The following is a 13,390-nucleotide window of genomic DNA, read 5'->3' on the forward strand; positions in this document are numbered from 1 at the left end:
CATTTTTCTGTCTGTAGATTTTTTTCATTACCACTTAAACCATTTTGAAGTATTCACTTCAGTTCTGTTAAGTATACTCATATTGTTATCTAACAGATTTCTAGAACTTTTTCATCTTGCAAAACTTAAATTCTATACCCACTAAACACTAATTCTTCCTCTTCCCTCCTCCCATCCTTAGTAACCACCTTTTAATTTTGTTTCCATGATTTTGACTACTTTAGATATTCAAAATAAAAGGAAGAATTTAGTATTTGTACTTTTGTGACTAGCTATTTCCCTTAGCACAATGTCCTCAAGGTTCATCCACATTGTAACATGTAAAAAGATTTCCTTCTTTCCTAAGGCTGTGCAATATTATTACATTGTATGTATATACCACATTTCTCTTTATCCATTTATCTGGCAAAGGACATTTGGATTGCTTCCACCTCCCGGGTACCGTGAATAACACTGCAAAGAACAGGGGTGTGTAAACATCTCTTCAAGATCCTGATTTGAATTATTCTGCATATAAATGCCGAAGTGGGATTACTGGATCACATGGTAATTCTATTTTTAATTTTTTGAGAAACTTTCATACTGATTTCCATAATGGCTGCATCATTTTACATTCCCACCAAAAGTTCACAAGGTTTCCAACTTCTCCCCATCTTCTGACAACACTGTTAAATTCTGTTCTGTTGATAGTGGTCATCCTGATAGGTAGGAGGTGATATTTCACCGTGTTTTTGATTTGCTAATGATTAGTGATGTTGAGCATCTTTTCATATGCTTATTGGACATCCCTACATCTTCTTTGGAGAAGTTTCTATTCAAGTCCTATGTCCATTTGTTAATCGGGTTATTTTTTTATTATTATTATTGTTGAGTTGTAGAAACTCCTTATTCATACTATATATTAATTCCTTATCAGCCATATGATTTACAATGCTTTTCTCCCACTCCATAGGGTGCCTTTTCACTTGGTTGATTTTTTCCATTTAGACACAGAAGTTTTAAAGTTTGATGTAGCTCCATTTGTCTATTTTTTATTTTGTTACCTGTGCTTTTGGTTTAATATCTAAGAAATCATTGCCTGATCCAATGTCCTAAAGATTTTCTCCTATGTTTTCTTGTAGGAGTTTAATAGTTTCCAGTCTAATGGTTGGGTCTATAATCTATAACCATTTTTGTATATGGAATAAGGTAAGGGTCCAACTTCATTCTTTTGCATGTAGCTATCCAGTTTTCCGAACTCACTTGTTGAAGAGACTGCCATTTCCCCACTGTGAGCTTTTTCCAACCTTGTCAAAAATCTTTCGGATGCATACGCATGGTCTTATTTCTGCACTCTCTATTCTGTTCCATTGGTCTACATATCTATCTTTACGCCAGTATCACATCATCTTAATTACCATTGCTTTGCAATAGGATTTGAAATGAGGCAGAGTTGTGTTGTTTTTCTTTTTCCAAGATTGTTTCAGCTTTTCAGGGTCCCTTCAGATTCCATAAGAATATTAGGATTGTTTTTTCTATTACTGCCACAAAATGCCATAGAGATTTTGATAGGTATTGCATTTAATATCACATTAGGTGCTATGGATATTTTAACAACATTGTCTTCAAATCCACAAGCACGAGATGTTTTTCCCACTTTTTGTATCTTCTTTCACTTCTTTTAACAATGTATTATAGTTTTCAGTGTACAAGTCTTTCACCTCCTTGTTTTCGTTTATCCCTAAGAGTTTGTTTTCTTAAAAAAAAAATCAACAAAATTGACAGCCCTTAATTAGACTAGCAAAAAAAGAGAGAAAATTCAAATAGCTAAAATTAGAAATGATTAGTAACGTATTGTTTAGCCTCCATGTGTTTGTATTTTTTACATTTTTTTCCCCGTAATTGATTTCTAATCTCATAGCGTTGTGGTCAGAAAAGATGCTTGATATGACTTCAGTTTTCTTAAATTTACTGAGGCTTGATTTGTGACCCAAGAAGTGATCTATCCTGGAGAATGTTTCATGCGTACTTGAGAAGAAAGTATAATCTGCTGTTTTTTGGACTGAATGTCCTATAAATATCAATTAAATCTATCTGGTCTATTGTGTCATTTAAAGCTTGTGTATCCTTATTAATTTTCTGTTTGGATGATCTGTCCATTGGTGTAAGTGAGGTTTTAAAGTCCCCCACTATTATTGTGTTACTATAGATTTCCTCTTTTAGAGCTGTTAGCAGTTGCCTATGTATTGAGGCGCTCCTATGTTGGGTACATATATATTTATAATTGTTATATCTTCTTCTTGGATTGATCCCTTGATCATTATGTAGTGTCCTTCCTTGTCTCTTGTAACATTCTTTATTTTAAAGTCTATTTTACCTGATATGAGTATTGCTACTCCAGCTTTCTTTTGATTTCCGTTTGCATGGAATATCTTTTTCCATCCCCTCCCTTTCAGAATGGCCATCATCAAAAAATCTACAAGCAATAAATGCTGGAGAAGGTGTGGAGAAAAGGGAACCCTCTTGCACTGTTGGTGGGAATGTAAATTGATACAGCCACTATGGAGAACAGTATGGAGGTTCCTTAAAAAACTAAAAATCGAATTACCATATGACCCAGCAATCCCACTACTGTGCATATACCCAGAGAAAACCATAATTCAAAAAGACACATGCACCCCAATGTTCATTGCAGCACTATTTACAATAGCCAGGTCATGGGAGCAACCTAAATGCCCATCGACAGACGAATGGATAAAGAAGATGTGGTACATATATACAATGGAATATTACTCAGCCATAAAAAGGAACAAAATTGGGTCATTTGTAGAGACATGGATAGATCTAGAGACTGTCATACAGAGTGAAGTAAGTCAGAAAGAGAAAAACAAATATCGTATATTAAAGCATATATGTGGAACTTAGAAAAATGGTACAGATGAACCGGTTTGCAGGGCAGAAATAGAGACACAGATGTAGAGAACGTATGGACACCAAGGGGGGAAAGTGGCAGGGGTTTGTGTGTGTGTGTGTGTGTGACGAATTGGGAGATTGGGATTGACATATACACTAATATATATAAAATGGATAACTAATAAGAACCTGCTGTATAAAAAAATAAATAAAATTCAAAAATTCAAAAAAATAAAAATAAAAATAAAATTAGAAATGAAACAAGAGCCATTAAAACTGATGTCACAGAAATAAAAAGGATTATAAGATATATCTATGAGGCCCTCATTGTCCTGAGACCAAGAGAAAGACAGAAAGAAAACTACAAATCAATATCCCTGATGAATAATGATGCAAAAATCTAAAAGAAAACAGGATCAAACCAAATTCAACACATTAAAAGGATCAAACACCAAGAAAAGTGAGACTTATACTTGGAATGTAAGGATGGTTCAACATACAAAAATCAATTAATGTAATATACCACATTAACAAACTGAAGAACAAAAGATGATTGATTGATCATCTCAATCAATGCAGAAAAAGAATTTGACAAAATTCAACCACTTTCATGATAAAAACACTCAACAAACTAGGAATACATGGAAACTACCTCAATACAATAAAAGTTACATATGCAGAGTCCAAAGCTAATATTACACACAATGGGCAAGACTGAAAGCTTTTCCTCTAAGATCAGTAAAAAGGCAAGGATGCCAACACTCTGTACTACTATTCAACACAGTACTATAAGGTCTAGCCATAGCAACCAGACCAAAAGGAGGGGGAAAAAAGAAGAAGAAAAGAAATACAAGGCATACAAATTGGAAAAGAAAGAAAATTATCTCTGTAATAGATTTTACAGATTACACACACACATACACACAAAAAAAAATTCAACAAAGTTGCAGAATATAAAATTAACACTCACCATCAGTTTCGTTTCTATACACTAACAAAGACCAAATTAAAAAGGAAATTAAGAAAACAATCCCATTTGCTATATCATCAGATTTATCAACTTTGTTAATCTTTTCAAAGAACCAGTTGTGGATTCTCCCCATCATTTCACTGTTTGTTATTTTGTTGACTCCTGGTAATATTTCATTATTTACTTCATTTGTCTTGCTTTGGTTATAATTTGCTGTTTTTGAAATCTCTTAATGGAGAGCTAAGATTATTAATTTAGGACCACTTTCCTTTTCTACTATAACCATTTAAAGCTGTAATTTTCCCATTATTCAATAATATAGCTGCAATTATAATTTCTGATATGTTCTATTTCTATGTTCATTGCATTCAAAATATTTTTTAATTTCCTTGAGACTCCTTCATTTCATAATTTCATTCTATTACTGATTTCCATTCTTTAGATTTGCTTTATGGTCAATCATATGGTCTATCTTGGAAAGTGTTCCAGATGTTCTTGAAAACAAACTTACGTTTGTAGGTTTTGGGGGAAGATTTAGGTCATGTTGGTTGACAGTCTTAATCAAGTCTTCTAAATCTTTAAAAATTTTCTGTATAGCTTTTCCATCAATTATTGAAAGCACAGTATTTAAATCTCAAACTGTAAATGTTAGCTAGAATTTCTTCTTTCCATCTGTCAGATTTTGTTTAATGCTTGCTGCACTATGTTATTAGGTGTTTACACATTATTAATTGTTTTATCTACCTATTACATTGACCCTCTTATCATTATGAAACATCCCTCCTTTTCTCTGGCAATATTTCTTGACTTAAAGTCTTTTATCGGATATTAATATAGCCATTCCAATTCTATTATGGTTATTGTTTGCATGGTACATTTCTTCCATCCTTTTACTTCAACCAATTATGTCTTTGAATCTAAAGTGATTCTGGTCTGACAATCACTGTCTTTTAACTTGAGTCCATTTATAGTTAATATAATTACACACATAATTGGATTTAGGTCTGCCATTTTCCATTTATTTTTATGTCTCAGGTGTTTGTTGTTGCTCTGATCCTCTTCCTTTGTGTTAAACAATTATTTTTAATGTTTACTATTTTTATCTTCTGTTAATTCTTTGGATTAATTTCTTAAGTGGTTACTGTACAGGCTATAAGGTGCTGTATAGACAACAAAATTACATGTTAATTCCACACTTAACTGCAATAAATTATAGCTCCTTGCTCCAATATAGCTCCATTTCCTCCCCATTCTGTTGTGCTATTATTATCATGGGAACTATCAACTGAGAAACATCATTATTCCCTAAAACAATCTTCCAATTACATATATGTTGATATGTTTAATGTTGCCCCAAAGGTCTCTGAGACTCTTTTTTTTTTTTAACTTTTTATTTTCTATTGGATATAGCAGATTAACAATGTTGTATTAGTTTCAGGTGTACAGCAAAGTGATTCAGTTATACATATACATGTATCTATTACTTTTCAAATTCTTCTCCCATTTAGGTTGTTACATAATATTAAACAGAGCTCCCTGTGCTATACAGTAGGTCCTTGTTGGTTATCCATATTAAATATAGCAGTGTGTACAGGTCAATCCCAAACTCTCTAACTATCCCTCCCCCCGACACTTCCCCCGTGGTAACCATAAGTTCACCATAAGTTCATTCTCTAAGTCTGCAAGTCTGTGTCTGTTTTGTAAATAAATTCATCTGTATCATTTTTTTTTTAGCTTCCACATATAAGCTATATCATATGATGTTTCTCCTTCTCTGACTTACTTCACTCAGTATGACAATTCTGTCCAGTAATGTACTTATTTTCTGGGAAAAAGATTTGCTTATCTCTTCACTTCATCATAGCTGGGAGTCATTCCCCAATTACCACAAAATTCATACACACAAATCACCCCATATAAGTGGATAATGCTTAGTAAATTTATACAGTTGTATAACCATTACCACATTCTAGATTTAGAATACTTCCAACACCCCCAAAATTTCTTCATGATGACTTTAGAACACCAACCACAAGTCCCAGACAATCCCTAGTGTATATTTCATCTCATTTGCCTTTTCTAAAATTTTTCAAAATATTTCAAATAAGTAGAATCATGCGATTTATCTTCCATTTCTTTCTAAATATATAATTTTTTTGTTCAACCATATTGTTTCAGGTATCATTCATTTCTTCGTATTGCTTACGTGTATTCCACTGTATGGAGGGACCACAACATGTGGGTTCACCAAACAATTCTTGGCAATTTGGATTATTTCCAATTGATTGCTATTATGCATAATGCTGTTATGAATATCTGCACACACATCTCTTTTGTGAAACATGTTTTTATTTCTCTTTGGGAGATACCTAGAAGTGGATTTGCTCAGTCATATGGTAAATATATACTGAACTTTTTAAGAAACAGGAAAAACTGTTTTCCAAAGTATAGATACTTTCATACATTTCATGTCCACCAGTAAAGTATAAGGTTTCATCTCTCCACATCATTTTCAACAGTTTGTACTGTATGTCTTTTTAATGAAGGGCAATCTATTGGAGACAGAAATTAGAATGGTGGTCAACAGGGAGTGTGAGAACAGGGGGATGGGGAGTTACTGTTTAATGGGTACAGATGATGAAAAGTTCTGGACATGGATAATGGCAATGGTTGTACAACACTGTGAATGTACTTAATATCACTGAATTGTAAACTTAAAAATGGCTGAATGGCAAATTTTATGTTATATATATTTTACCACAAGTGGGGGGAAACATGGGTTATAAATTATTTCTCTCATCTCTCTTTTCCATTCTTCCATTTGACTTTCAAAAATGTTAGGTAAGGAAAACAAGAAAAAGAAAAGAAGTCTTATAGGAACAGTCTCCAGGTAAGTGTGTTAACCCAAGTCTGCTAAATAACTGATAGATTGCTTTAGGAAATATGGTATATACACAGAGTTGTGCAACCATTATGACAATCAAATTTAGAACACTTTCATCACCCAAAAGAAACTTCATAACCATTAACAGTCACTCCCCACCTGATTCCCTCCAAACTCCAAGCCCTAGGCAACCAATCTATTTTCTCTCTATGTAGATTTCCCTATTCTGGACATTTCATATAAATAGATTCATACAATATGTGTTCTTTTGCGACTGGCTTCTTCCACTAAGCATAAGATTTTCAAGGTTCATTCATTTTGTAGCATGAATCACTACTTCACTTCTTCTTATTGCTAAATAATATTACACTGTATGTATATACTACATTTTATTTAACCATCCATCAATCAGTTGATGTACATTTGGGCTGCTCCTATTTTTTGGCTATTACGAATAATGCTGCTACGAACATTCATGTACAAGTTTTTACATGAAAATATATTTTCATTTCTTTTGGTTATATATCTCCTAAGAGCAAATCTCTTCAGAGATAAATTGCTGAGTCAAATGGTAACTCTTTTCCAAAGCAGCTGTACAATTTTACATTCCCCACCAGCAGTGTACCAGGGCTCTCATTTCTGCTTACTGGCCACTGGCATATCATATTTGGAAAGATGTCTATTCAAATCCTTTGCTCATTTTAAAATAAGGCTATTTATCTTTTTATTATCCAGTTATAGGAGTTCTTTCAATATTCTGGATACACACACAAATGAATGCAAGTAAAACAAATGGTGAGAGCTGAATATGGTCTGTAGCCTAGTTAAAAGTAAAGTGCCATCGTCAATATCCTGGTTTTGATATTTTACAACAGTTACATAAGATGTCACAGTTTAGGGAAAGTATCTGCAACTTACTGTGACTCTACAATTATTTCAAAATTAAAAGTTAAAAATGTAGAGCAGGGACTTCCCCGGTGGTTCAGTGGCTAAGACTCCGCGCTCCCAATGCAGGGGGCCTGGGTTTGATGCCTGGTCAGGGAACTAGATCCCACATGCTGCAACTAAAGATCCTGTGTGCCACAACTAAAACAAGATCCCACATGCCGCAACTAATAAAAGATCCCACATGCCACAACTAAAAAGATCCTGCAATGCCAGGCACAGCCAAATAAATAATAAATAAATAAATATATTCTTTTAAAAGAGTATTAAAAAAATGTAGAGTATACTGCAAGCTTTTTGATTTCTTTCATGCTGATAGGTGACAAGTGGTATCTTAGGGTAGTTTTGTCTTTCTCTTATAACAAGTCAAGTCTAAAGATTTTACACCATTTGTAAGTATTTTATTTTTTCATTGAAATATTTTGTCCTTTGCCCATTTTTCTATTTTAACTCAATCTTATGATTCCCTTTCCTTTCATATATTATAACCCTATACCTCTCTTTCCAATACAATTAGCATTGAGTACTCTACTTGATGGTACTAATACAGAAGCCATCCAGCAAAAAGGCGCATTAATCTTGGTGAATACCAAAACCTCATGCCACTATATAGGATTCTTTGAACCTTCTCTTTATGAACTTCACAAATATAACAACCAGATACTTTTGTACAGATTCTCTCCACTGCATCATCATCTTGCCTAAAATATCAATACCAAATCAATACCAGCGATATCCCAATACAGTTGTCCTGAGACATGTAATTTTTACTCACTACTTAACTAAACAGGCTAAACCCCCAAGTATATGTAGCAACAACTTGAGTTTATTAAAACAAAGCAAAGCAAGGTGGATACAAGGTGGATAAGGCTTTATCATATGAACAAAAAGATAGACAAACACCACAGGAACCAACAAATTACTATGAATAACATTTGTATTTGCACTCAGGGCAAGAAATAGCTCTAGTTTATGCTATCATTCTGGAACGTTTTTCTTTGATTAGAGACTTTGCCACCTTGTTAACTGAAATTATATAAATTTATAAAGGCAAATTATACCGCTTAACTTATCCTAGCCACGAAATGCTTTTAAATAAAACATGAAAGTAACACAGACAAAAATGGACAAAGTCAAGCAAATACATTCCCCTTTGATGCAGGTACCATACAGTGATCCTGTCACCATCAAATCAAACTAATCAACTCAGCATCAGAAAAATGGTGAATCAAATTTTATACACCATCCCTGTAAACATGAAAATAAAATGTCTTTATTAAAGGCTCAATGGATTTAAACAGCAAAACTGCACATAATGTCAACTTTAGTTCCTGATATGTAAAGGGACAAGAAGAAACACTACAGCTAAGGTCAAACATCAGTGGGAAAGGGCTAAAAGTGATAAATCCATGACATTAACCACTGCAGTCTTTCTAATACAATCCAGCATAACCTAAAAACAGCTTTGTACTTCAACTGAACTATTTATCAGAGAGAAAAATGTCTTCCTGACAAAAAACAGATTCAATTAATAAAAGAAAAGAAGACAGTATTATATTGAGGAAATCTTATTGATTAAAAAAATATTTATAATTCCTTAAAAATGCACATAGCAACTTATTAATTTCCTGTCTTTTAATAAAATTTTTAAATCAATCAAAATTGCAGAATATGTTATAAGTAGGAATGAAAAGAGATGATGCTCCCAACAAATAATAGAAAAGATAAAACTTTTCAGGTTGAGCAACACTTTCACTTTTTTAACTTTTAAAAGCTAACATTTCTATGATTCTTATTTCCTAATGAACAACTTTACTTGTTTCCAGGGTTAACAATGCACTTATCACAGAAAAATGAACTTTTGTACAATCTACTGTTCACTTCCATATTCCAAATGTGAGAATTCCAATTTAAAGTTATAAAAAGTTAACAAAGAACTAGGGGATAAAAAACCCCAAACAAACCACATGTGAAAACACAAGACCTAATGCTATGCTTTTCGTATAAATTACTTTAAATTTTTCTTTTTACTCATTACATAAATTAATGAGTTATAGCTCTATTTCATCAAAAATAATGAGATAACATTTTCAACTTTTAAATTACCACAAATCAGTCTGTCAACAAATGCTAGATGCTTAACAGATTTAAAGCCACTCACCAAACTAGACAGTGTTGAGGAGGGTTGTTACTACTTAGTAAATGTGGGTGGCCTTGGAGGTGAATTAATTAAGAATCAAAGGACAAAAGAAAATATTTTTTACTTTAACACTCATAAAACACTAAGGGTTTATATATTTAATTCCAATTTAAAAAGAGAACATCTGTATGTGTCTATCAACTTGAGCTAATTAACACAACTTAAAAAAAAAAAGTTATTACAGTCAACTGAGAAGTTTCCTAGCACTTCATTAAAACGAGTTTTAAACAGGAATACAAGTCTGTAACATATCTGGTTAACCACAAAGTTAAGATGGGAAAGGCAGAAAATTATATTATTCGGATTTTAAATAAAATATAATAGCCAGATTCAATAACCCAGAAATTCAAAGATTTTTTTGGGTGTTTTAATTGCAGCACAGTCCATATTTTTTTGAAATGCCACTTGATCTTACTATAGGAATTAGTATATGAGTACCAGCCAAATGTAATCTTTCATCAAGATGTAGAACCACATATACTGGAAGCAGATTTTCTCAAAAGAACATGCAATATTTAGGGTTAATATTTTAATGGCTCACATAATTGTGTTCTGAAAATGGAATTAAATATAAATTCTATATAAAATTAAAATAATTTCTATTTCCAAATCTTGCTCTACTCCTATCTCATTCTAGTAATCAGGTTTACATTGTGTATTTATAGCAAGGATCACAAACCATGAAAATTACCTTCCTTTCAGAAATGTATTTTAAAATTCATGACTATGATTCAAAAGAAAATACTGTCTATGAATGCATGAGGGAGAAAAACAAAACCCAACTGGTTTCTTTCTAGCAAGACTTACATAAGCATAACGTATTTCTCCATGTTTATAATCACTCCTAAATGTTTCTGAACATAGGCTGTAAAAATCTGTTTTATGTGAAGATATAAGATCTTATAATAAGTTATTACCATTTATATATTCTAATATACTCTTTGAGATTTTTTGTATTTTTTCATATTTATAAGGAAGTATCTGTAATAAAATGTGTAATAAAATTTATTAATATTATTGTCATTTATTACTATCATAATTAGTCATAATTAGTCTAAGTTATAACAAGTGTCATTAAAAAAAAAGAAACAGTACTAAACAGTATAAAAGAGATATATAATTATTTATTTATGGAACAAATGTCCTGATGAAGAGATAGCAAGAGAATTCTATAGAACCTCAATTTTACCTTCCGGTTTGATACATTAATGATGTCTGAAATAATAGGTTTTAACATGTTACTCATCATTTTTTAAATGGGTCTACACCATTTATAGTTTTTATAAAACATTGGCTATATTCCCTGTGTTGTACAATAATTACTCATCATTTTTTGAAAAAAACAAAATTCTAACCTGAGATAACCTTAATTTTCTACAATTCCAAATTAACACATCTCCAAATATATTTTGTATGGTCTTGATCCCAAATGATATTCTTAGTCACTCCATCCTCTGCACAAAAGGAACATTACATGCATCACATGTTCTTACCTGGCCCTCTCCAACTGTCTCAGTGTCGATTACTGTGATGATGCCTGGGACCAGAGGACTCCGCCTTGAATTACTGTGGATGGCAACATCATCTTCTGTCACACCTGAAGGCAGCGTGCCTGTCAGCTGAGTTACCACCTTCCCAACCATTGTCAGGCCAGTTTTCAACGTCTATACAATGAAAGGTAAAATGTATGACTTCACATCAGTATTTGGATTCTAAATAGAAATACATGTTTTGTTAATTCACATTAAATTCTTTATTCTCTAACAAGCTTATATGCAGCAGTGCACTGTCACAGAAATTCAGTCTGATTTTTATACGATCTTAAATTTTAGTTAGAAAATTGGTATTAGCTTGAGTGAATGGTATCAGTAGATTCCCCAAAGCCAGCATGGTGAGAATAAAGCTATAGGTAAATAATTAAAGAGTTTGTTTCACATGAGGATACAATTATACTTTTATTAACAATATTTATTTTTCCCCTCTCCTCAATGCGTATAACTTAAAATATGTGAAATATTAAGAAGTAGCAACTATGTGATATTCAATTTTTTAAACAGTATAAATCTAATATTGAGTCAACTTTTTAGCAGGAAAAAGACTGAGATACTGGTAGAATCCATATGTGAAAACAACTTTGATTCCAAATTAAATCTATAATATGATGTTATATAATATTGTACATCAAGATTTGGCATGTAGAAAATACAGTCTCCATCTAAGATACTTTTACTTGATGAATGGAATGTCATATAAAATTAACCAAGAAGGTTCTTTTCTCTCTGATAACAGAAAACAATTTAATGTAATGCTCCTAATATATTATTTCAATTAAAGACAACTTAAGACGTTTCAGAATTACATTTTAGTTCCATTTCATTCAAAACAAAGAGATGAAACTAACTCATGGGCATGTTTTCTTTTATGTGAATCTCATCTGATTATTCTCATAACCATTAACAAACAATCACGTTAAGTAACGGGGTTTTTTCTTTTTGTCCGAAAGGGAAGAAAGTGAAAACAAAGAGAAAATTATGTGATTCATAAACACATTAACATATCTAATCATTAGAGCCAAAATAAGTTGTCTAGATTACATGGACATGTCAAAAATTATGTATGATACAATAGACACATATCTTCATACTGTGAGGAAAAGTTTTTATTAAAATACTTCAAATTAGTCTTCAATACCGTGACTTGCTCTTTTTAAAATAATTATGGACCTATATTCTGGCATATGCTATAGCTAAATTTTAAAATGTGTATTATATATACAGCATTTCAAATATTAATTTATAAATTGTAGGCAAAAAAGGTTGTTTATAAAGGCTTAAATGTAATTTAAACAACAACCAGATGGAACTAAAAAAAAGGAAACATACATAATATACGTATTATTTTACTGTAGCTATGTTCCATGGAAACTTGATTATGAACTCAGAAATGGTTAAGGCTCTTTAACAAAAATGATCTGGATAGATCTCCTCAAACACCTCTACTCTTTATAGAAGAGAAAACTGAGGCTACGGGGGTTAAAGAAAACGGCAGCTCAAACAGCCAGCCAATGACAAAGCCAGAACTCAAAACTAGGACTATCTCCAAACCACTATCCAGTATTGCCTTGTAATCTATTCCTGTTACTACCTGTGATCTCACACACTTCATGAATTCAGAACACAAATGCATACTGGGAAGGAAAAATGAAAATCGTGATAGTGTATCCTAATAAATACTTAAATAAAATAACCAGCAAAGCCATTTGCTGAATTCAAGCAAAATGATATAACTTACAGCTGACTGAAACCAAGAAAAAGCCACAAATCAATTGTAACCGTTTTGTTTAGTGCTAAAAACTCAAACTGCAGTGATTATAAAACACATTAGTGCTCCTCAATTAGCAGCCAAACATTTGTTTCAATAATTCACAAGAAATGACTTACACAAAGTCTGTTAGAGTGTTGTCAAGAAAGCCTCTGAAGGAACAACAAAACCAGGCGCC

At 32.3% G+C, this 13,390-nt stretch overlaps 1 protein-coding gene across 12 annotated transcripts in view; it reads right to left on the bottom strand.

Annotated features, from left to right (window-relative positions):
* BCAS3 (BCAS3 microtubule associated cell migration factor) overlaps positions 1-13,390 on the bottom strand; it is a 575,869-nt gene that overhangs the window by 401,083 nt on the left and 161,396 nt on the right. For all 12 annotated transcript variants that reach the window (XM_059908366.1, XM_059908365.1, XM_059908370.1 and 9 more), the window contains one exon: positions 11,385-11,555. In XM_059908366.1, the coding sequence (XP_059764349.1) occupies positions 11,385-11,555 (171 nt within the window). The remainder of the gene's footprint in view (positions 1-11,384; positions 11,556-13,390) is intronic.

This window comes from Balaenoptera ricei, chromosome 20 (assembly GCF_028023285.1).
Source record: "Balaenoptera ricei isolate mBalRic1 chromosome 20, mBalRic1.hap2, whole genome shotgun sequence".
In the NCBI taxonomy this organism is placed as follows: domain Eukaryota; kingdom Metazoa; phylum Chordata; class Mammalia; order Artiodactyla; family Balaenopteridae; genus Balaenoptera; species Balaenoptera ricei.